The sequence below is a fragment of the Falco biarmicus genome, chromosome 11 (assembly GCF_023638135.1).
Source record: "Falco biarmicus isolate bFalBia1 chromosome 11, bFalBia1.pri, whole genome shotgun sequence".
Lineage (NCBI taxonomy): Eukaryota > Metazoa > Chordata > Aves > Falconiformes > Falconidae > Falco > Falco biarmicus.
Window position 1 is genome coordinate 12887270 of NC_079298.1, and position 23608 is coordinate 12910877.

The window sequence follows — 23608 nt, forward strand, 5'->3', positions numbered from 1 at the left end:
GGTGAGACCAATGCAGTGGAGGAGAGCGTGAAGCCTCCAGCGTGAGAAAGAAAGGAGCAGGCAGGGATCACAGCACCTGCTCTCCCCAACTCTGAGTGGATTCTATACTCCTGGCTCACTTGCAAGGACACCCCCACCACCCTTGCAGTTCCTTGTGCCCCGAGTAGTCTGCATGTGTACAACTGCAGTGCCCTTGGCAGCTTGCATTACTGTGTAATCCTCTGAGCCCCACAGTCTGAAAGGGGGGGGGAGAAAAAAATAAGGAAAAAAAAAAAGTGGGGAAAAAAGGCTGCTCTTGCTTGTCATTTCCTTGACCCAGATAACAGGGAGCTGCTCATCCCCAAATACAGAGCAAGAAGCTATAGGCCACAAGTTCAGTGAGGACTGAGTATATCCAAGGCTTTACCACCCTTCAGCAACGAGCACCAGGATGCTGTGTACACACGGTTGAAGTAAAGCCAGTGGCCTGAGAAATAATGCCAGCAAAATCAGGGCTGGAGGTATGTAACTCCATCACATTTTGTAGCTCAGCACCCACCCAGGGGTGGCTTGGGCACAGCTCGTCCTGCTGGGAGGCAGGGAGGGAGAGAGGACATCCCAAATCCTTCCCAACAGGTTTTCCAGAGTCCTGTGGGCAGCATCTAAACTGGCTGTCTTGATGGCTGATGAACTTTTGCAAGCAGTGAAAGTTTTTTAAGGGCAAACCCCACGTGGGGCTGGCGACAAATTATTTTGGACTTTCCCTCAAGACCAAGTGCAAGGCCCTGGCAAGCACTCCCCTACCTGCACCGGGATGCCAGGCTGTGGAGTTGGAAGCCACAGCACTTCCCGAAGCACAGGCACACCCCGACCTGCCAGCGATGCAGGGGGCTCTGCCGGGCCTAGGCGGGGATATTTATCGTTTCTTTTTCCCACGCAGCTGCTTGGCTTCAGGAAACGTTAAGGGAGCCGGGTGTCTTTGGGATAACCCCCCTCCCTGCTTTTTTTGATGCTCCGAGCCAAGGCCATACCCAGGGAGGTGGAACAATTGACAGGGGGATCAAAGCTCACCTGGGGAACGGCAAAGCAAATAAACCATATCAGAGAGAGACCACCCAGCACAGGGAGGGCTGAGTTTTCATCCCGGAGCTTTTCCTCTTCCCACATCTCCTCCTCCTTCTCCCCGCTCGCAAATCAGCGAAGCGGTTAAGCCACTCCGCAGCCAGCCCGGCCCTCCCCCGGCGCTCCTGCCCCGGTTTGGCCGCCCGCTCGCCCGCCGCCGCGGCAGCCAGCCGGTCCCCTCGGGTCCCGGGGGTTAGAGGGGGTGTGTGTGTGTGGGGGAGGGCGACAGCTCCGTCATGCGGGTCCCGCTGCCCGCCTTGCTGTGCGGCTCGGCCGGCCTGCTGCTGCTGCTGCTGCGATGGCGGCGCCGGCGGGGGCTCTGGAAGAAGGTGAGGCAGGCGCGGCAGCGGCAGGAGCGCAGCCTGGTGCAGATGCAGATGGCCGTGCAGCGCTTTCGGGAGCAGGTGGGTGCCATAAGCCGCGCTTCTCCCCTCCACCCCCCACCCCCCACGGGGTTTTTTTGGGGGGAGGCTGCGGCGGGGGGCTGAGCCGCCTCCGCCCGCCCGGCGAGCCGGGCGGGCGGAGGCGTCTCAGCCCCCCGCCGCAGCCTCCCCCCCCCCCCCGCCCCAGCCCGGGCGCAGCGGGCTGCCAGGCGCCATCCCGGCACCTCGTATGGAGCTACAGGCGTTTCGGTGTATTTTTTTTTTTTCCTTTCTAAATCTGTACGCGCATGCACGCCCCCCCCTCCCGCGGCGGCGCAGCGCTGCGCTGGATGGGGCGGAAGCGCTTCCTGGGGGCGGCCGGTGCGGCGGGGGATAACGGGCGGCGCAGGCGCCAGCGCGCAAAGGCCGGCCCGGTTCTTCGGGCTTCCCGGTACCTTCCGCCGCCTCGGTCGAGGCGGGGGGATAGCGGGAGCCCCACGGCCCTGAAACCCGGCTGGCCCACGCCGTGCTCCTGCTAGCCCGTGGGGCTGCGCGGGCTGTGGCAGGCTGGGGTCCACAGTCCAGCCTGGGGCAGGGGGAAGCTCGGAGCTTTTTTTTGGGTGTTTGGTTTTTTTTTGGTTTTGTTTTGTTTTGTTTTTTCCCTCAATAGTATTTATCAGGTGGTGAGGAAATCTTTGCTGGCCCCAAAATGCCACCCCTGCTCTCAGCCAAGGGGCTCCCTGGCTTGGGCGCTTCCCTGTTGGGTATCTGGGTGGTGCCACGAGAAGGGCACCGTGTCCCATTCCGTTCTGGAGCGATGTCCATGAATGTGTCCCCAATTCCCGTCGCGGTTCAGCAGAGAGCGGTCACCCAGTGGTTCCCCCAGGCCTGGCCAAGACCTCCCCTGGGAGAGGAAAAAGGTTTCTCTTAGATGTGGTGAGCCTGGTCTGGCGGGGATGGCGAGGCTGTGGGAAGCCCGGCTAGCTCACTGCTGCCGGGGAGCAGGATTGCGGTCCCGAGGCAAAAGCTGCACTTGGCAGATATTTTATTTTGGATGGGGTTACGGTGGGTGCCATGGGGAGCGGAGGAGCCCGCCAGCTGAGGCAGAGGTGTGCCATTGCCTGTTGGATCTTTCCCGCAGCACCCCTCCGTGAGCATGGTCTCCATCCTCTCTCTGCCTTTGCCGGAGCTCTCCAAGAAACTCCGGGATGGCTCCCTTCCTCCAGAGCACGTCTTCTATTCCTACGTGGGCAAGGTGAGGAGCAAGGGTGGTAGGGCAGCATCTCACCCGTGATGGGGCTGGTTGGTTTTTCGGGGGAGAAGCCCAAACGCTGGTTCAAACCTGGTTCATGTGCTGCTGGGATGTCACTGCCCGCTGGTTCGTGCTGGGCCCTTCCGTGCTTTTCTGTGAGCGAGGGGGGACCTGGGCATCTGGCTACCATGGCTCGCAGCTTGGTTTGGAGCAGCAAGCTCAGCACCTGGGGAGACCCATACATTCCTAGGGGGGCCTGTACCTTCCAAGGGGCAGGTATAGCTACAGGGAAGTTGCAGAGCATGGCTGTTGTCTTGCCTCTATCTCCAAATGGGTTGGTAAACCCCAAAGGCTTGGTGTCCGCTTTCATTCTCTACTTTTGCCACGATGCTCTGATCACCTCCTGGGTTCACACTTTGGGCTTACCATTTTATGCCACCCCAGATGCTCAATCAAGAGAATAGCCTTTGGTATTCTGCTGGGCTGAGTGCCTCCCTTCGTTACACACCAGCTGGTGCTGTGGTCCCCCGTGTCTGGACAATGTTTTGGAGTTTGGCATGAAAATACCTTTGAAAGGAGCAGAAAGGGCTGCCCTGATACCAACGACTCGGATGGGGAGGTGGAAGAGGGGGAAGAGGCAGATGTCCTTTGCAAAACAGAAGGCTGTTGTGCGGCGCGGCGGGCTGTGTCTCACCCACAGGCTTTGTCGGGTTTCCCCAAGGCCCTTCAAATCGCCACCGAAACCAACTGCATCACGGAGTATCTGCAGGAGAGTGAGACCCAGCTCCGGAAAGCGAAGCTGGCGGGGAAGCTGGGTTTGCTCTACGGGGTGCCTGTCAGCATCAAAGACTCCATCAACTGCCAGGTACCGCCGGTGCGATACCGCGTGTCTTCTGAGATCCCCGTGGTTTGAAGTTTGGCGACGGGGAGGTTTAACCTCAGCATCGGGCTTGACTTTGTCACAGCTGATGTGGGTTGGCCTGCCCTGGCAGGCGGTGGGGTTTGCTGCCTGTCTGCCATATAAGCCAGCAGAAAAGGCTGGTGAGATTTACTGCCAATACGCTGTGCGACATGTGCGTGGGGGGTGGGTTGTTGGAGGTGCATGCACCTGCTTACATACATACATATATATATATATATATATAAAAATAAAAGTATGGAGGCAGGGGGGAAGTGCAGTCCTCCATTTGGAAACCTTATTGTCCTGTGTTTCCAGGGTCATGATTCCACATTAGGATTTATAAAAAACCTCAATAAACCCATGGCAGAGGACAGCGTGTTGGTGCAGGTGCTCAGGAGACAGGGGGCAATTCCGTTTGTCAAAACCAATGTTCCCCAGTCCCTCATCAGGTAGGTGGGCACTTGTGTTTCTCTCAGGTCTAATTCTAATTTCCCCAGTTCTTTTAAAATAACAACACCTGGTCCCCATCCTTTATGTCTTTAACTTTGAACTTTAAAAAGTAAACACATTTACACTAAGGACAAAAATTAACTTTAGTTCCAAATGAAAAAAAGAGGAGAAAAGGAGACAAATCAGTGCCCTTCTGTACTGTGCTGGGTGGTTTTAAATCACCTGTTTGGTTTGGTGTTTTTTTTTCCAATTAACCCCTCAGAGGTGGTCCTGTTAACTGTAACAATACAAACACATATTCGTGGAAGGGGAAGCTAGTTAGCTAGTTAAGCTAACGACCTTAAATTATCCTGCCCCCAAACCTCCTGTTGTATCTGGCAACACCACTCTTGACGTCAGTGATGCAGGGTGAGGTCAGGTGTGCTCTGCCGGACAGCCACCCTGCTAGTGTCTCTGTGTCCTGCCAAGTGAACTCTGGCAAAGCTCCTCCATGGAGGACTGTTGCCCAGGCCGTACGAAATGCCTTCCTTAAGGTGACACGACAATGACTGACCAAGTTGTTCAAAAAGCCACTCAGAGAGGTTGCCCTAGAGATTATCGGATTTTGCACTGGTTCCTAGGAGAGTCCAATGTTCAGAGATTGCTGCAGTTGGCGTTTGGCCTGTTCCAAAGCAGGGGTATAGCAATGCTGCCTCACAGGAGGGGCCTGGATCAGCTCCAGGTGGCCTGCTTTTAGATGTCCAGTGTCACTTGGGACCACCCGAACAGGGAGGCTTTCCAGGAGGCTTGATGTATTTGTGCTGCCAGAGGATCTTACTGGGGCAGGCGTGATGACACTGAAATGAGCTGAAGAGAATCAGGTCCTGGGACTGCTGTGAAGAGGCTGGAGGTCTTCATGGGAGCTTTGGGAAGCTCCCTTAGACTAAATGATATCAATGTAACAACTAGCAAATTATCTAATTACCTTCTGAAGGTCTTTTTGTAGTGACTGGGGTCCACAGCAGCAGGTATCTACACTCCTCTCATTTGCAATCTCTCTTTTCAGCTATGACTGCAAGAACTTAATCTTTGGTCAGACATTCAACCCTCTACTCTACACCAGAAGCCCCGGAGGCTCCTCTGGTGGAGAAGGGGCACTTGTAGGAGGAGGTGGATCCATCTTGGGCTTTGGGACAGATGTAGGAGGGAGCCTGCGTTTCCCCGCTGCCTTCTGTGGGATCTGTGCACTCAAACCCACCGGGAACAGACTCAGGTACTGAGAGTAATGCAGTGATGTGTCTGGGTGAGACCCACCCACCATCCTACCGACCGCTGTGCTGGGATGCTCTTACTCCTTGGGCAAGGGGGAACTGGGAGGAACCGGGAGGGGCTCACTTCTCCCTGCTGCCTGGACATTTTCTGGGGCCTGTATGGAGGGAAGCATTGGTTCCCCCAGAATCGGAGACGGGGAAATCTCCCCATCTGCGTGCGAAGGGGGTGGTTGTTCCTGACTGACAGGGCATAAATCATTCTGGCCTAGGTTGGGTCTCTCTTGGGCTTCCCCTTGACCCTGCCTTCTGCCAGCCTCTGCATCTGCAAAGGGAGGCCAGTGTTTTCCTCATTACTTGCTACTGCTTAAAGCCTTTTCCTTCAACGAAAACTACTCAGCTGCTGTATTTTTGTTTGTCTCTTTTCTTTGCAGTAAAAAAGGAGTAATTCCTAGTGTCCTGGGGCAGAAGGCAGGTAGGAATTGATGGTTGTCCCCCAGGGAGGGCAGCAGGGCAGGGGTGAGAAGGACCCTCAGCTGGTCATGGTGGACCTTCTCCAATACATTGAGAGAGAGAGAGAAGCAGGTTCCCTTTCAGGGACTCTTTCAGAGAGCCACCCCCATACCATGAATCCTGAGAAAACAGAGTATGTAGAAGCCAAGAGGAGCAGGTTGTGTAACACAAACCTCGACACACCCTGTAACCCCCAGGTTGCTGTCTGCCACTGCTTCATGGGAGGTGGGATAAGCAGTCAAAGGATGTGTCTTATGTTGTCCTTGTTGTCATGGTCAACAAAGCTTTTTGTTTAATTTTATAAATCATGAAATGGAGACATCAGGGCACGTGCTGATGGATAACAATTCTGGGTCCATAACGATAGGCCTGTTGGTGGGAAGACACCTGTAGGTATCCCCAGCCCAGTTCTCAAAGGGGAACTGTTGCCAACACTAGACTAAGTCAAAATGTGTGCCAAGAGGCTCTGCTTTTGCAGGATGTGCCCTTGAAAGACCCCCTGCTTGAATGCTTTCTTCTGGTCTCTTCCAGTGGTCGCAGCCGTGGGGCCAATGGCAAAAGACGTGGAGAGCCTGGCGCTGTGCATGCGGGCGCTCCTGTGTGAGGACATGTTCAGCCTGGACAGCACGGTGCCCCCCCTTCCCTTCAACGAAGAGGTAAAGCACCTGAAAGGGGGCGAAGGTCTCTAAGAAGAGCTGGCATTGCTTGGGCTGAAAACACCAGCGGGTCATGGGAGCCCTCCAAAACCTGTGGGTGGGCGAGAGAAAGTGCTGCTTTCCAGGCTCGCCTGCGGCATGGGTGTACTGCTGGCTCCTGACACCACTGACATCCTTCCAGCTGGCGCTCTCCCTTGCTCCGCAGGTGTATTGCAGCACGCAGCCCCTCCACATAGGCTACTATGAAACGGATTTCTTCACCATGCCAAGCCCTGCCATGAGACGTGCAGTTCGGGAGATGAAGAAGCTGTTGGAGGATGCTGGCCACACGGTAGGATGTTGTGTGAACCCAGTGGTCATGCTGCATCTATTCTTCCTTCCTACTGTTTGGGGCCCGTGGGTGAACGTCCTGAAAATTTGGCAAGGAAAGGGAGCCTGGAATCCACTCAGCTTCTCTCAGCTTTGATGAAAGTAGATAGCAGCTTCTGAAAAAAGAGGAATTTTTCATGTTGCAACTTGATTTATCCTCTCAGCAGGACCTCAGTGCTCTTTAGGTGAACACAAAAGGGAACCCACCCATAACACGTGCTGGGGAGCAGACATGCTGCCGTATGACTTGTCTGTAGTTGGGTGTTTACTCCCAGCCCGGCTGAGATGCACGTTGTGCTGCGTGCTGTACAACCCAGGTCCTGAGGCAGTGCTCACAGTCCTGGTGGCGTGTGATTACTGTCAGCTCAGCGTGTTTCCTGAGCCCGATGGACCATCTCTCTTCAGTGCCTGTGATGAGCTCTTGTCCAAGTGTCTGTTTAGTCTATCCTCAAGCCAATTTAATCTCTTCTGCATCATATCCTCTGGCAAGCAGTTACACAGATCTACTGGAATCGAGGAGCTAAGGAGAAAATAGAAGGGCAGTTGCAGACAGCAGATCTTTCATAGCCAAGCCGTCTCCTATTGACCCAGACCCACTTCTAGGGTCTCAGGTTTCTGGGGGCTGTGCAGAGGTTGTCTCCTTTCTCTTCTCTGCCATTTAAGCAAGTCATCTTGTGAGATGTGGTCATGGCTGCACGCCTTCCCCTTACCTTGCACGAGGATCGGGAGTGAAGTGAGGAGCGCAGACTCATGCTCTCTGTCACCCACTGCCAGTTTTGGGGGGACCTTTGTGCCTTGGGGCTGCTTGGACAGCAGGGAGGCCAAGCCCACGCTGTATCTTTTGACTTGTCAGTTATTCCTCAAAGGGAAAACTTTCCTTGGGGGAAGGATGGATGGGATGGGGAGGACGTGGTGGCCTCTGGTGCTTGGCCCTGTCCCGAGGGCTTGTCAGGAAATCCTCAGTCCAGCTTAGCTCGTTGCCAGCCCTCGATGGCTTCTCCCACGCGGCTTGCTTGTGCCACTGACTCCTCTTCTGTTGTCCTTCCAGCTGGTGCCCTTTGAACTCACGAATGTGGACCACATGGTCTTTGACTTCTGCATCAGGGGAATGTTTGCGGATGGGGGTGCATCCTTTCTCAAGAAATTGTAAGTGTAACCTGGAACGGTCTGGTGGGATCAGTGCCTTTCTGTTGAAAATCCCCCCTAGGGTGTGGCTAGCATCCAGGTACAGGCAGCAGATCTACTGGATGTAGATCGTGGCTGATAGACACTGGGATTTCCTGGGGAGCTTACCATCAAGCAAGTCAGCTGAACCTTGGGTCTCTGGGACTGTTACCAGCCTTGACAGATGAAAGGAAACTGGGTGCTGATATCTATAAATACTGTGAGAATCGGAAGAGCCCATTCTTCTTTTTGCAATTGAGTAAACCTCTTTTTGTCACCTAGAGATGCTGTTCAGAGGGCATCTCTAACATCAGAAAGCTGATCTACTGTGATTGCTTCCTAACACTGCTCAGCTAAACACACTTTTCTCTTTCAGCAAAGGGGAGCTGGAGAAAAGCAGCATGGGGCTGTTATTCTGGTTGGCGAAGTCACCAAACTGGCTAAAAACTGTCCTCTCCTGGATTGCCAAACCTTTCGTAAGGTCCATTTCTTTCTAGCATAGATGGAGTTAAGCAATAGGTGGTAAATTACTTCTTTCCCATTGCAGTAAGGCTTTATCATTGAGAAGTCTCTAGGCATTGCTTTACAGCTGTGCTTAGACTCATCTTCAAACTGGAGTGATGATGCTATTTCTGTTTATCCTCTTCCCACTTTGAGGAAAATCCTCTAGTCTTGCCAGAGCACTGAGTCAACAGTTTGTGTTTGTGACAGAGCTGTTTCAGAGGACAGGGCTAGGATTAATGTGAAATATTTTCTTTCTTTTACTTTCTCCTTCTCAGATGCCTCGATTTTCAAGTATCTTAAGAAGTATGAGAGCAAAGTGAGTAAATCTGAGCCTAAGCAAATGTGTGAAGATTTGGGTTTCTCTTTTGGAGAGCAGCAGTGTTTGCTACATTGGGGGCACTGCCCCAGCTGCATGCGTCTGAGAAAATACAGGGCAGAAAACACAAGGGTGGGAGCAAACTGAGAGCAGGTTATGTCAACACCATAACCCTGCAGGGTTTGGCCAACTGTTCCAGTACTGGGGACAGGAGTGAGGGCAGGGGCTCACAGCCTCTGGCTTAGGAACTGGATGAAGCTTGTGGGAGTGAAATACGGTGTTGGCTTCAGCACTGATTAATGCATGCATCATGCCATGAGGTAGAGACCCCATCAGACAGGCAGAAGGTAAAGGCACAGGGAAGGAGGCTTGCTCTTCCTTGCTGCGATGTCAGCGTTGAGCAGTTAGTGGTGAGAAAGGACTCAAATCCCATAGCAGACAGGGTGTGTTTCGTGCTGTTCCTCCAAGGCAGGGTGTCTGTCCCCACATCAAAGGATCAGTCCACCTCACACAGCTTGGCCTTTGAGAAGCGATGTGCCTGGGCTTGCACCTTCTCAGCACAGCTGCAGTAACAGGGCTGGACACTTGTCAGGCCAAAGCAGTACTGCACCTGTAGTCTTCAGCCCTCCATCATGGGCAGAAGCAGAAATAAGACCCCCAGCCCTTCAGAGGAAAACCAGGACTTTGGCAAAGTCTTCCCTTGGCTGCAGCCCCAGGAGCAGAGCTAACTTGTGCTTTTTGATGCTCTGCCCTGCCCCTAAAGCTGCTCTTTGCAGCGCCTCGTGATGCCTTTCATCGGTTTTGTTTCCTTTTTCAGTACAGTGGATGAAGTATGGAGTCTTCAACATGAAATTGAGGTAAAGTATTGCAATTTGGAGTTAGATATTTTCTGTTTTATTTCTCTCTGGGAAGAGGCAGATTCAGTCCCCTCCAAGGTTGGGAGATGATCGAGTCACTGGTGATGTGAGGTAGCAATATACATCACCACTCAACAGATCTCACTTGGATGTACAAATTCGTAGCATGTTTAAAGGTTAGAATGACAGATAGAAACATTCATGATCCTGAATCAGACCTGAATTTTTTACTCCTACACTCAAAGATGTAGGCCATCAGCTGCAGCAGACCTGCCATTATTCCCATTCTGGTTCCCTCAAGACCCGTGCCCGTGCCCTGGCTTGCCATGTGCCCCTGCACTCAAATCTTTCCCCACCGCCAGCTTCAGCAGGGCAGAGGGTGCTTTGTGCACTGGGAGGGCTGTTGGCCGAGCAGCAAAGGGTCGCTGCGTTTTAGTGGGGTCAGGCTTGTTGTAGCCTGATGGCTGCTGGTGGTGAAGGCACCCAAGGAGAGCCTCAGCCAGCAGCCATGGGGCAGTGTGTCCACCCCACTGACCACCAGTGCGTTTCCCCGTCAGGAGTTCTGCCACCAGTTCATCGCCCAATGGAAAAAGCTGAACCTGGACGTCATGCTTTGTCCCATGCTGGGCCCGGCTCTTGGCATCGGCTACCCTGGGAAGCTCTCAGGTAGGACTGCCGAGAGGGGACCTTGGGCTCCCGCGTGCTGCTGCTGCAGCACCCCACCGGTAGCGGTGCAAAGCCTGCCGCCTCTTCCCCTCGCGTCCCCAAGGCACCGGCCAGCCGTGGGAAGAGCTCGGCTCTTGGGGCAGCTGCAGCCCCAGCTGGTGGGGTACACCCAGAACAACCCCCCCAGAGCATGTGGGAGCCAAGGGGCAGGTTTCCATCCTGCAGCCCTGGAGTCCCCAGTGCAGGCGCCCCATTAGCTGGAAGCTGGCGTATGCAGAGGGGGTGAAGGCTTTCCCTGCAGCGGGCTGGCACTGCAAGCTCCCCCTCTCCCCCAGTGGCAGTCAGCTACACCATGCTCTACAACATCTTGGACTTCCCCACCGGCGTGGTCCCAGTCACGTTAGTGACAGACGAGGATGAGGATGAGCTGAAGGGCTACCAGGGGTACTTTCGGGACTGGTGGGACCGGACCCTGGCAAAGGTGAGTGGTGCCAGGCTCCCCAGGGGCACAGGCATCCCCATCCCTTCGCCCAGACATCTCCCTGCCCACTCCCCTCTCTGTGCCACAGGCTTTTCACGGCAGCGTGGGGCTGCCAGTGGCTGTGCAGTGTGTGGCCTTGCCGTGGCAGGAGGAGCTGTGCCTCAGGTTCATGAAGGAGGTGGAGACCCTCGTCCTGAAGACAGACGGGCTCGTCTGACTCCCCGGGGCTCGCCTGGAGCAGGATGCCAGCTAACATCAACGCAGGTCATCCCTTGGGGTGACTCGCCCGCAGGACTCTTGTTCCCCTCCGTGAGGATGTGCTGGTGGCTGGGCTGGCTGCTGGCTTTGGGGCACAAGGGGAAAGCGAGGCGAGCTCTGCAGCGGTGGAGCACGTCCAGTCATTGCCCTAATACAGTATTTTTTGTTATCGGAAAGTCTGGTATTTGAAGTCAGTGTTTGTTGGGCGGGGGGTGGGGTGGTGGTTTTAATAACCCTTCCAACTTCCCTCAGGGAAGTGCAAGAACAGGGTCTTTCTGTTACACGTGGGGAAACTGAGGCACGGGGACTGGTTTTGTCTGAGGTGTTCAGGCTCCTGCTTGGAGTGCTTTAGGAAAAGGGATTTTCCCCTCTGTATTCAGCTCCCTGAGGATGAAATCTGGTGTTTTCCCTGCTGCAGACCAGCAATCCGAGGTCAAAGCTGAGCCTGGCTGCAGAGCCTGGCACACAGGGAGGGAGCTGGACTGCTTCCCACCACACAGGGCGGCTGGCACCCTGCATGCCATGGGCGGGGGAGTCCGGGGTGATCATTAACTCCCGTCTCCTTCACACACCCACTCCTGCTTTCCTCAGAGCAGATGTTCAAAGTTTTTCAGCTCATGGTATTGCATGTGTAAAGCAGCGTGCCAGGGTCGGATAGCCAGCTGGGCAGCCTGCCCTGCATGCCCCCCCCCCCCCCCCCCCCCCCCCCCCGTGTGTGGCAGAGGGGGCTGTGCCAGGTTTTCCAGCTGCTGGCAGCGCTGACACCAGGATTGGCAGCACCGGCTGCTGCGGGCAGGTTTCAGAAAGCACTCCAGAAAGGGATGCCACAATGCAAAAGCATTTTCCCAATGCGGCAATGTTGCAAGCAGATTGTAACAAAGCTCTGGCAGGATTTATGTTTGGTTTTTTAACGTAAAGAGTCGTGCAAAAGCTGGGGGCCTCTTTCAAGGGCTGGGCGGAGAGGTTTATCCCAGCCTAGGAGAAAGCAGCTCCCAGGACCCTGGTTCTCGTATCAGCAGGCTTTGAAAAAAGGAAGGGAGCTCCAAGCATCCCAGGACTGAATGCTATGTAAAGGCAAGCCGCAGAAGAGCTTGGGTGGGGTTTTTTCAGCAGCTGCTGGTGCTCCCTGCCCACACAGAAAATGCTGGTCAGGGTTGATATATTTGCATTTTAAAATTCAACCCTGGAGGAGCTTGTCTGGGAGAGGCGACACCACCAAGCACTGCCTCGCTCTGTTAAACTGCCACCGCCCCAACACGGAGAGCAGGGTGCAGGAGCCCCAACCAAAGGAGACATCAGTGGACCTGAACCAGTAAAAATGCCTCATGGGAAGCCCTGAGCAAAGATCTCCAGTGAGCTGGGCCAAAGCTGCTGTGTGGCTTTAGGGAGTTGAGGTTGCCACAAAGGGCTAGCTGCAGGCTGCTCCCAGCCCGGCCTGGACAGGGGGAGGTTGGTGTGAATGGCAGCACTGAAACTTAAAGCTGGGACGGGGTGATGAAGACCACATCCCCATGGTCAGCAGGGAGAGCTTGGTGACATCCACATTGAGTTGTTTGGCTCTTCTTGCTCTCTGTCCTGGTCGAACAGAGAGGATCCTCCTCACCTTTCCAGTCAGCAACCAATTTCTCTACCAGGTCTTGCTGCCCCGAGCTATCCTCCCTGCTGCTACAGGAATAATCCCATGGGGCGTGACACACAAGGTAACACGACAGCAGCACGATCGCTGGCTTTCGGTCCCCAAACAAGATCTCTCTGCCGGAGAGCAATGATTACCCTGGATGTAGCCTCCCTATAAACTCTGCTATTCTACTGCCTGGAGCAGAGCCAGCATCTCTCCAGATATAGCAATGTTGCCTTGCATCTTGGCAGTGAATTTTCAGAAGCATTCCCTGTTACTTCCCCATGGGCTTGCAGACCCTCAAGGTTTGAAAGATGCTTAATTTTTTCAGCCCCTCCTTTCCACACTAAGCCACAGGACAGTCCCATGGGTGGGGAGCACCCATGGCAAGGGGCAGCTCCTGGGGCTGGTGAGGTGATGTGGTCCACCTCTTTGCATTGTGCTGGCTGGAGGACGGCTTAGACACTGGAGAGCAGGTAGAGCTCAGCCCATCAAAGGGGATTTCCCAAAAGTGCTGACCCTCTGATCTGGGTTGCCAAAAGGCTTTTCAAAGGGGCTTGGCTTGAAAATGACACAAAGCAGTCGTACTCCTTGAAGGCATCTTCATATAGCTCCTTCCATGCTGCCATCCTAAAGTCACTGTGTCCTGCTTGCACCTTCATCCTCTTCTGGTGGTTGAGAGGGTTCAGCATCTGGCTGAAGATAAGGTTGCTGCAGTCGTAGCTGGGGAGAAGATCAGCAGGTGAGTGAGGTACTTCTGTCTCCTTGGGAAAGGAGGGAGCTCCGATCACAGGAGACTCCATCCTGGGCATCGGGTCGGATGTAGCTGGCAGCACCCGCCTGCTGTTCAGCTTCTGTGGGTTGTGCGGCCTCAAACCCACAGGCAACAGGATCAGGTACATCTCAGCATCTGTTGTCTTCTTCCACCCACCGTGGAGACTGCAAAGTGTCCCCCACAGTGCATCAAACTTTGCAACAGTGTCCATGGTTTCCTCCAGGTTTAAGCTAGCACCCTAACCTGCCTGTTCCCTTGTGGAAGGGCTCTGTTAACAACATGTGATGACCTCCATCTGTTAAAACAGCAAAGATTTATTCAGGTTTTAATAGCCCTGGCCGGGAAGCTGAAAGGAAATATACAGGGTCATCTCCTTTTCAGGTGTTTTCCAGTCCTTTCTTTGCTTGTAAGAGTTTTCTGTTTCTCTGAGTTGGTTTGTGCACAGATGAGGAATTAGATGCACCAGTGGAAGGAGATAAAAACTGTCTGTATCACCTAGCAGCTTACAGACCATGGAAGTCTTCCTAGCCTGGAAAGTGTCAAGTCTTCACAGGACCTTTTGCCCTCCTAAATGCTGACTGTGGGCAAATAGGACATCTGCAACTCCGCATGGTGCCTTACAGCAAGAGCTGCTGCTAATCTGCTTCTCCCATTAAGCTCCTAGCAATCTGGGTGTGGTTCCTCCCATCACAGGAATGAAATCAAGTAAACCCATCCAGATGATGTGTTACTGCTGTCAAACTTTCCTGCTTACATCTCCTACTGCTGAAATGACAGCAAACGTGCTTTATTTTGCAAATTGCGAAACCGGCAATCTGTTACACCAGGGCTTGCCTTGTGCTATTACCTTTTTGCACCGTTTATTCTGTTCTGGATGGTGGCAAGTGTTAGCTGAAGCCGAGCAGAACCGAAGCAATACCCGTTCAGGCAATGCAATGCATAGCAGTGAGAAATCTGAGATGTGCCTCCCCAAAGCCTGGGATGTTTTGCTGAAGATGTTTCCAGGAGACTCTGTTGGCTTCAGCTGCTGCCAGGCAGTGTTGCTGTTGGCAGGAACGCTGCAGTCCTTGCTTCTCGTGCGTGGCCTTGTGCCTGCAGAAGCCTAGCCCAGAAGGTCAGCCTTGGTCAGTTGCCTCTGCTCTGAGACCCGCTGATTGTCCCTGCTGGGATCCTTGCTTACTTCTTGCACCTTACACTCATTCCTCAATGCCTCTTCTCCGGCACAACTGAAACTCTTCCATGCTGAGTCCCTACCAGTAACAACGAGAAAGCACCAGCCCATCCGCCGGCAGCAACAGGACCTTTGTGCTTACAGAGACGGGGACGCTGGGGCTGATGGCAAGAGATGCGGACAGCCTGGCCCTCTGCATGAAGGCACTGCTCTGCAAGGCATGCCAGCTGGACCCCCCTCCCATCCCCTTTGACGAAGAGGTAAGGCTCAGAGGCAATCCCGTGTCTCCATTTGCCCCACAACAAACTGAGATCTTGGCAGATCCACACCTTTAATTAGGGAGCCTGATTTAACAGCCACTGACCTAAGAAATCATCGCCTTTTGCCATTAGCTCTCTGCTTCTGCAATCTGATCGTGTCTTTCGGGCTCAGGTCCTAGGATCTCTCAGTTGACCCTGACACCCAGAAAATACAGACCAGTCAGTTACCCTGGAGGAACAGGGCCCTGAACTCTGTCTGTAGCCACCCCAGGCATGTGGCCTGTACCAGTGCTGTCACACCTGCTATCGTAAAGTTGGTACATGTTCACATGTCAGGAGGTGGTGTCAGAAACACCAAACCAAGGGCCACTGCGGCAGACCTGTGTCCTGGGCAGCACTGCTTTCCACCAGGCCCATTGCTCCCACCGTTCCTCCAACCCAGGAGACCTCAGTTGCTGCTTCCCTGAGCCCTGGGAACGGTCCAATCTTGTACGTCTCACACGATGGCTTCTCACAGGTTTACACCACTTCAAAGCACTGTGTAATATGAAGGAAACAGCTACTTCCAGTCCTTGTCCAGCATGAAACAGGCCATCCAGCAAGCAAGCAAGCTCCTCCAGGATGCAGGGCATATGGTGGGGTTTCATGCCCACGGTTGCCTGGAGCTGTTATCCTGCCTCTTACAAAGTCTGGACAAGTCACTTCCCATCTCGACTTTTGCTGCCCATAAAACAGGGACCATCCCTCCCTGCTGCAAGGATCATGAAGAGCAAGGCAAATGTGATAGCTTGTTTCCCAAACCAAGGTGATCTTGCTTACATTTCTGGCCCAGCAGGCAGGAGAATGACCTTCAGTTATTTCTGAGTCACCCCTTTTCTAAAGCACTGGTTTCTGTCATGTTTGGTTCTCCCATAAATGTCAAACTCCTAACAGTTTCCACACAGCTGTTCAATGCAGTTTACAGATTTCTTGGTGAGTAAGAGAGAAGGGGGTTGGAGCCCCCAAGGACCTCTTCTAGCCTAGATTATTCTGTGGTTCCACCAATGGGGATTTCTATGTGGGAGCTGTTCCAGTGATGCAAATGAGTTAAAAATACTTGGTGATTTGAAACCTCTAAACATTCTTCTTTAATATGTGGAGGAGTAGAGCCTGTACCAGGCCACAATATGTGTTAATGCTTTGGAGACGGGAAAGAACAGCGGGCAGATGGTGCTAGCCCAGGTCCCTTTGAAAATGAGGTCTGTTGTCCTCCAGCAGCAAGACCCGAGCTTCCCACCACTTCCCACTGACCTCACTAGTGAGGCAGGGTGAGGTTCCCAGAGGGCTCTGTGAGTCATCTGTCCTTGCTGCCTCTTGAACAGGGATGGGTTTCTTGCAGCTTGTTCCCTTCGCACCACCCAAGATCAACTACATGGTAGATGAGCTGCTCACCAGAGGGGTTTTCTCGGGTGGTGCTGCTCACCTGGTGGACTGCTTGTGAGTAAACCCCCCATTTCAGCGTGGGCCATGGGACTTGGCACCGCCAAGGGGCTGTGCAGCACATGCTGAGCCAGATTAATATGTGCTGCCTCAGCACCACCTGGGCTTAGCACAGTGTTACCCTGGGCTATGCAGCTAGAGGTTACTTTAAGAGCTCAAGGATCCACATTGTGGCAGGGCCAGCATGTCTCCATGATCAGCGCAGAAAGACACGGGCTACTTTCCCCATCAGGTAGATTCTGGTACCCAGAACATCATGGGCCAAGTTAATGCAGAGGTCTCTGCGTGCCGGTGCAGTGTGGTGTGAAGTATCTGCCCTTCCAGGAGAGACAGAGACACACCAAATCGGGAGCAAGTGAATTTAGAAGACTGCCATGATCTTTGTCTAGGTGCCAGAGTGCCTAGGCATGGTGGCATGCTTTTAATGTAAGCTTTTTTGATGTACCTGTAAGCGTGTGTGAACCCAGGGGAGTCAGCTGGGTGATACTACAGCTTGTTCCCAGAAGGGTCACAGGGTTTCCATGACAATGGGTTGTCTGTGCATTTTGTTAATTGTTTTCTGTTGCCACAGTCCCAAAGCTGATTAATTCTGTCGCCTTTCCAGGTCTGCCAAAGATCTCTGGGATCAGCATGGAGCAGTGGTGGTAATGTGATCTTTTTCTTATTCTCTTTTTTTTTTTTTTTCTTTACTAGATGTAGTGAGAGATCCCTAAAGTTTCTAAGCAATTGCTTTGAGCTCTGTGACGGATTCAGGATTGGAAATGGATCATCTGGAAATAAAGCAGCTAGGCTTTTCTTTCAAAGTCATGCTTTGCAAGAAGTGGTAAGAGGCCAAGGTAGTAGATGTTCACATAGAGGTTTTTAGTTAGGGAGGGTGGGGAAGAAAGATTATCCTTTGCCCTGCGTTTTCTAAGCAGAAAGAGCATAACAACAGCCACTAAAGGTGAGGCTTCATTTTTTTCTTCTTTCTGTGTCTTGGTGAAAATCCTTAATTTCAAACATTAAATGCTATTGTCATGAGTGAAGATCTTGCTTGAACTATAAAGCAGAGGCCTTAGGAGTCAAAAATTGTGGTTGTGAACTCTTTGGATTAGGTGGATTTCATATAAACTCATCTGGGGTCAGCAACACAGGAGAGGAAGCATTCTCCTGGACAGCAAAGTCCAGTGTTGCCCGCAAACTGGTCAGTTCCTCTTTAAAACCAGCTGAGTTTTATGTTTGCATTTGTTTTTATTGGCCAGCTCCTCTTTTCCCTGGCTCTGATGGTTGGAAACCTTCATATTTCCCATGCTGTTTATTCACGTCCAGGTTATCCTCATTTTATTCCTGTCCTTGAGCTTAAATAGCACCTCTCCTCTCGGGTATTTTTCACTGCCTCCCTCGTCCTTGATCTATTTATAGAGAGCAATTGTATCCCCTTTCAGCTGGTGTTTTGCAAGGCTGAAGAACCGGAGCTGTGCTGGTGCCCTGGTGTTCCCTGGGACACCCTTGCATCCCTCCCGCAGAGGAAACGTGCCGCCAGCCTGCACCATCGGTGCCGCTCCCTTGATGGATGTGCACTCTCACTTGCAGCAGGTCTGACAGATTATAGGGCAAAGAAAAAAAACTCCTGCAAAAATGCATGGCCACTGGGCTGACAGGGGTGTTTGGAAGGAAATGGGTTTGGGTTTTTTTTAGATAAAAACAGATTCCTCTCCCCCCCCAGAAAAAAAAAAAAAAACCAAACAAAAAAAACCAGCCCAAAAGAGAACTGTTAAAAAGGCTTGTTTGCCTCAGAGAAATTTTGAATTGTTTTTCTTCAGTGAAGCCATATTCACATTTTTTCATCCACTGCAAACAAGAGCTGATTCAAAACTTTTGGCTAGCTATCAGCTTTTCTTTCAGACAAAAAAAAAAAATAATCAGGTTAGATACACTGACTGTATTTCCTGGAAACCCATCTTGTTTGCTGAACTTTCAGCAGGAAAGATCTCTGACTGCAGATGGAAATTGAGGTCAGACTGAAAAATAGCCTCGTAGCCGGGGCTTTTGTGAGAGATGTGGAAGATCCTTTTAGACAGAACTTGGAGTTGTGCAGAAAAGGGGCAGGTCCACAGACAAACGTGTCCCTGTAACCAGAATATGGCTGCAGAGGCCACCATACTGTGGCCCATCCACGTCTGTTTACTAAGACAAAGTGGAACAGCTCTTTGAGGATGGATTCATTCATCGCGTGATGCTCAGCAAAGCTGTGGTAAACCAGATGACAAATCTAGATCTCAGATCTACAGCACAAGCCTGAAGCTGTGCCTCCTGCGTGCTGGGGGGAAGCCCTCCCGCTTGCCTAGCTGTCCTCTGCTGCTCCTCTGTCTTACCTGTATCCTCATGCAAAATGAAAGAAGGTTTTGTGAAAATATTTTGAATTCATGTCTCCTGCATTCTTCAGGTTCCAAAACACTTAGGAAATTTGACTTTTTAGGCAGCTACACAGAATTTTTCAAACAAGCGTCGATCGATTCAGTAAAATTCAAAGACAAAACTGTTCACAGGAAGGACTGGGTTATTACTTGAAGAAATCAGCTCTGAAGTGCCCACCTAGCATTAATGTCTAGGTCATTAGCACTTGGTATTCTGAGAGGAGACTAAGGGTGGAAGAACAAAATCCATTGGCTCTTTCAAAGCACAGCTCAGATTATATTTTATTTTCCAGTTGTAGCCAGGGAAGTTTCTTTCCTCCTTTTCCCATGCTGTAGACATTATCTGTCACTGCTGTCCAACAGACGTTTGTCATCTCCTCTGTGTTTCCTTCTAGGTTTACCACACCGAATTCATTGCTAAATGGAGGAAGCTAAGGCTGGATGTGATCCTTTGTCCCGTGCTGGGGCCAGCCTTTAACCACACTGTGCTGGGAAGCTATTTGGTAATCTTCACCGAGGTCTGGATGCATCCATGGTGATGTCTGTGGGCAGAGCCAGAGCAAGATATTTTGGTTTCTTGAACATTCCCCAAACCATGTGCAGTACTTGGCCTTCCGTCTGGGGAAGAAAGCAGAGGAGAGGTCTGTGGGTGTGTCTTCTTATGCCCCCACCTCATCTGAGCTGCAGGTGTTTGGCTTATTATGGGGCAGCAATTAGTGGAACGTCTGTCCCAGTCATTCATGGGTGAGTTTCGCCTGCATCGTCTGTCCTGTCAAAAGCCCATGAACTACTCTTGAGAGTGGCTGTGAAGATAGTTGTCAGAGGGGTGATAGACCTTAGTAGAAGGCCAGGCTCTTCTGAATGTGGCCATCTTACATTTCCCAAGACTGCAAATAGCAGAAAGGCCCGTTGCCTGTGATTTGCAGAAAAAGGCAATTTTTTATAGCTTCCAGCAAACAGTAAGGGTCCTCCATCCCTCTAGCAATGGCCCTTTGGGATCCAAAATCCCCAAGATGGTGTTACAGAACTAGACATCTGGATTAGCTTGAAGAGATAGCTAGGATTTTTCCTGGGGTATGGGAAACGTAGATGGAGATTCTGAATCCCATCAGATACTCCTATCTGTCTCTCCTAAAGCAGATCTAACCTCCACCTGACTGAAAGGTGAAGGCATGGGTCTCTCTCTGGTCTTAGCAGTCATGTGGCTCTCAAACTTCTCCATCAAAAGTCACTTTGAAAGCAGCATGTTATCATGGTCTCTTCTGGTCCAGCAGCTCCAGTCTACAATTCCTACAACCCAGATCATCATCTGAAAGTCACTGCTGGCCCAGCACATCAGATTTTCCTGTTTTGCATGTTCTGTGTGATCTTTTTCAGCTGAGACCTCCTGTACCACTTACACAATGTCTTAGACTTCCCTGCTGGTGTGGTGCCGGTCAGCATGGTCACAAGAGCCGACAGAGAAGAACTGAAGCACTGAGGGCACTAGGGAGAACCTTGGGACAAGAGGCTGAAAGAGGTCAGCGGCAAAAGAGCTTAATTAAGCCTCAGCAGAAGAAGACTGGCACCTTGTCCCGAGGCTTGTCTGCATCTCCTGATGAGAGTGGGAGCTTGTTCAGTAACGCAGTTTGCATACACCATTTTGCTACCCTGCATGTGGTGCAGCTAGGCTGGTGTCCACCAGCCTGACAACTGTCCCCTTGCGTGTCTTCCTTTGTCTTCTGTTCCTATAATGGCAGAAGACAGCATTCTCTCTTGTGCCTCCCCCGGTGCTCTGATTCAGCACCATTCTTAATTTTTGCAGGCTGTGGAAGGAGCCGTGAGGCTGCTGGTGGCTGTCCAACGCGTGGCTCTGCCATGGCAGGAGGAGCTGTGCCTTTGCTTTGTGAAGGAGGTGGAGACACTTGCCCACAGCATGAAGAGAAATGTGTGATTTCTGGGAACCTGCCTTCGCTTTGATGACTTTTAAGTCCCTGAAGCACAAAGCAAAGTAGGTGGCAACCTGCAGACTCTGGACCGCCATTTCAATAAACTGGCAATAAATGCTGTTTAAAAACAGTCAGCAAAAATCTAATCCCTGTCCCAACTGTGCTTTGTTAGAGCTAAACTGAGTCAAAAAAAACCCACAAAAGAAAGGAATGAGAGTTAACTAATGCTGGACCAAAGGAGTCCAATAACTATAGGTCAATGATATGTGTTGCATGACATGAGACCGAAGAGCTGTTTACCCCGGTATTTACCCCGGTATTTTACTTCCAGCAGTGGGCAGGAGCAGGTGTTTGTGGGAGAGTGTAAGCCGGTAAGTACAAGACTCCCTCTCTGGCTGTGCCATCGGTCTTAGTCGCTGCCAGGAAAGATCTTTTTTGTGAGCTTCTTGGGCCCCTTCCTGAGCTCGCTCACTCTCCGGATCTCCTCACCATCCAGTGGCGGTGGGCTCTGCAGTTTAATGGTGCAGTGAGTAGTGGAAAGCTTAATTTTCTTTCAGCATAAGTGGTGAGGAATGGTAACCGGTTTGTCTTCACTCCTGTTCCTCATCGTTTCTTCCAGTTAAGCAACGGGAAAAGAAGGCTGGGGGGGTTTTTATTGCCTATAAGCACTTGCGGGGAAAACTGAATTTAAGCATTTCTGTGGTTACATGTAGATGTACTGTTCGCACTGTTTAGTTCCCACCTCACCGTGACCACTGTGTGCTGTTTTGTGACCCATCCTTCACTCTCAAGGGCAGAAGAAGATGCTGGAAAGGAAGGTGGGAGTGATGGAGGAGACTAAAATGCTTTGAATAAGCAAGCATGCCTTGGAACAAGGCACAGTGTTAGCGAAGATCCATGCCTTCTCCAAGCCTGCACATCTCTCCGGGCACTGGGGCTGGAGGCAGCATTTCTGCAACAGGAGGAGAGGGCTCTTGTGATTTATCTGTCTCCCTGGGGCTGCGCAGGGACGCTGTGGTCATCCAGCCACCTCGCGTGGTCACAAGCAGGTCTGAGACACACGGCGGGTCCTGGCTGCTCAGCCTGGCTCCCCATCCTCGGTTCGGCACTGAGCAGGGAGGGGGTTCGCGGCACAGCCCTGTTCCCAGAGGATGCCCTGGCTCTGCAGGAGTGCTGCTGGGCAGCACCAGCACCGGGCTTCTCCCTGATGGGGGTCTGCCAAGTGAGCATGGCTATCTCAGGCCAGGAGCAAAGGATTTGTAGCCAACCTCCCACAGGGAAGATTGGAGCTCACTATTAAAACAGGTAACCTGCCCAGGCAGTATTCCTGTCTAGATCTGGGCACACGCAGACCTTGTTTTGCAAGGAAAGGACAGTGACATTTGCTCATGTACCCCCTTATATCTTTGCAAGGCTGAATGAAGTGAGAGAGTCCCATTTCTAAAAGGAATTTCCCCATACATGTTTGTGCTCTACATTCCAGCTGTTCTTTGTGGGTTGCTCTGGAACGGATTTACTGCTCCTCCCACCTCCAGCCAGTCATTAGGTCTCAGGATCCTGCAGCATTACCTCCTGCACCCAGCACCCAAAGGGAAGTTCTCACCATGATCCAGCAGATACCGAAGCGGCGTGCGTGGGTGCTCTCAGCCCTGGCCTGCAGCTCAGCCAAAGCTCTCCTGGCACTGGAGTGGATGAGGTGGAGACACGTCCAGAAGGTGGACGAGGCGTGGGGGAAACAAGATACAGGTTTGGACCAGATGTAGGAGTCTGTTCAGGAATTTAAAGAGCAAGTGCCTCGGCTTGGCAGAGAGCAAAGCACCTTCCTGAGTAAAACTCAGGGTCCTTCTCGAGACAGATTGTCCATGATGTGAGTTGGCATTGCTGCATGAATGTGGGGGAAAAGTGGGGAGGGTGATGCTGAGAGACTCAAGGAGGGAAAGGCCTTTAGTAGGGCATAACTTCAGGTTTGCAGAAGACTTCTTCCTCCAGACCTCCTCCGGGCCGGAGAGAGAACGTCGGCTCCTTCCCAAACCCACCAGCCCAGTGCTACTGGGTTTCAGACCCTTCCGTGGCTCCTTGACCGTAAGCTGTTGGCTCAGGCTCTTCAGCCCTTGCAGACCAGCACTGTATGTTTGCAGAGCGCTTGTGCAGCCACCTGGCACCGGCCAAAGTCCCAGGCTTTGGTCTATCTGGGAGAATTAGGTAGCAATGCTGCTTGGGCCAGAAGGGCTTTGTTTCTACTAGTTTCTCTCACTTCCAGCACCGTATCCTGGCTGCAGTCTTTGCTTTGATCATTTTTCCTCATTCCTCCTGATTTTAATAAGAATTTAAATCTTCTCTCCTCAACCCCCATTTCATTCTGTGGCCAGATAAATAAGTGAGCAAGGTTGAGAGGTGGCGTCATCAGACAATCCAGCTTTTGTGTTTGGTTTTACTTTATTTTGCAGGGTTGGTTTGGGTTTTTTTTTCAGTTTGCAGTTTAGACTTTGTATAGCCACAGCATCAGGAGCAAATAAAACTCTCGAGAAGAACTGATATCAGCAGAACATGAGCTGTTAGGACCGGTCAGTTGGCCTTTTACAGATCCAAAGCAAACAGAGCTCCCTGATGTAACAGAAAGTGGCAGGGGGCATTAGAGACACGGACATCCCCAGGATCCCAGGCACTCATCTCAAGCATGTTTCAAGGGAGGAGGTAGTTGAAGTAGCTAAAAGCAAGTGTTTAAAAAAATAGGTGAAATGAAACACCTTGACATAGCAAGGCTCACCCCGGGAAGCACAAAAATGCAAGAATTAGGGTTGGTACATCTTTCACTCTGAAACAGCTGTTAGCTGTGAAAAGTGTCATCCCTCCAAGCATGGTCTCAATATTTTCTTTTTTTTTT

The 23608-nt window shown here is 52.0% G+C and overlaps 1 protein-coding gene and 1 long non-coding RNA gene across 3 annotated transcripts; both read left to right on the forward strand.

Annotated features, from left to right (window-relative positions):
• Positions 1-1301: 1301 nt before the first annotated feature.
• Positions 1302-11273, forward strand: FAAH (fatty acid amide hydrolase). Its single transcript, XM_056356171.1, has 15 exons — positions 1302-1505; positions 2605-2718; positions 3437-3580; positions 3932-4065; positions 5112-5318; positions 5748-5788; positions 6358-6482; positions 6688-6813; positions 7900-7997; positions 8392-8491; positions 8795-8835; positions 9653-9692; positions 10250-10358; positions 10694-10839; positions 10928-11273. The coding sequence occupies exons 1-15, from the start codon at positions 1338-1340 to the stop codon at positions 11054-11056; spliced, it is 1722 nt and encodes a 573-aa protein (XP_056212146.1). The 5' UTR covers positions 1302-1337; the 3' UTR covers positions 11057-11273.
• Positions 11274-15279: 4006 nt separating this feature from the next.
• LOC130157022 (uncharacterized) lies at positions 15280-23575 on the forward strand. Of its 2 annotated transcripts, XR_008824685.1 has the most exons (6): positions 15280-17975; positions 19192-19540; positions 20174-20315; positions 20601-20786; positions 21056-21095; positions 22208-23575. It is a non-coding gene; the product is annotated as an uncharacterized LOC130157022 (long non-coding RNA). The 2 variants fall into 2 exon arrangements; XR_008824684.1 differs by having other exon boundaries at positions 21056-23575.
• The last annotated feature ends 33 nt before the right edge of the window (positions 23576-23608 follow it).

Excerpts from the sequence above, each read along its gene's own strand:
- FAAH (XM_056356171.1), top strand. The coding sequence starts at position 1,338 with ATGCGGGTCCCGCTGCCCGCCTTGCTGTGCGGCTCGGCCGGCCTGCTG. Across the intron at positions 1,506-2,604 it reads TGCAGCGCTTTCGGGAGCAG|CACCCCTCCGTGAGCATGGT; the intron begins GTGGGTGCCATA and ends TCTTTCCCGCAG. Across the intron at positions 5,319-5,747 it reads CCCACCGGGAACAGACTCAG|TAAAAAAGGAGTAATTCCTA; the intron begins GTACTGAGAGTA and ends TTTTCTTTGCAG.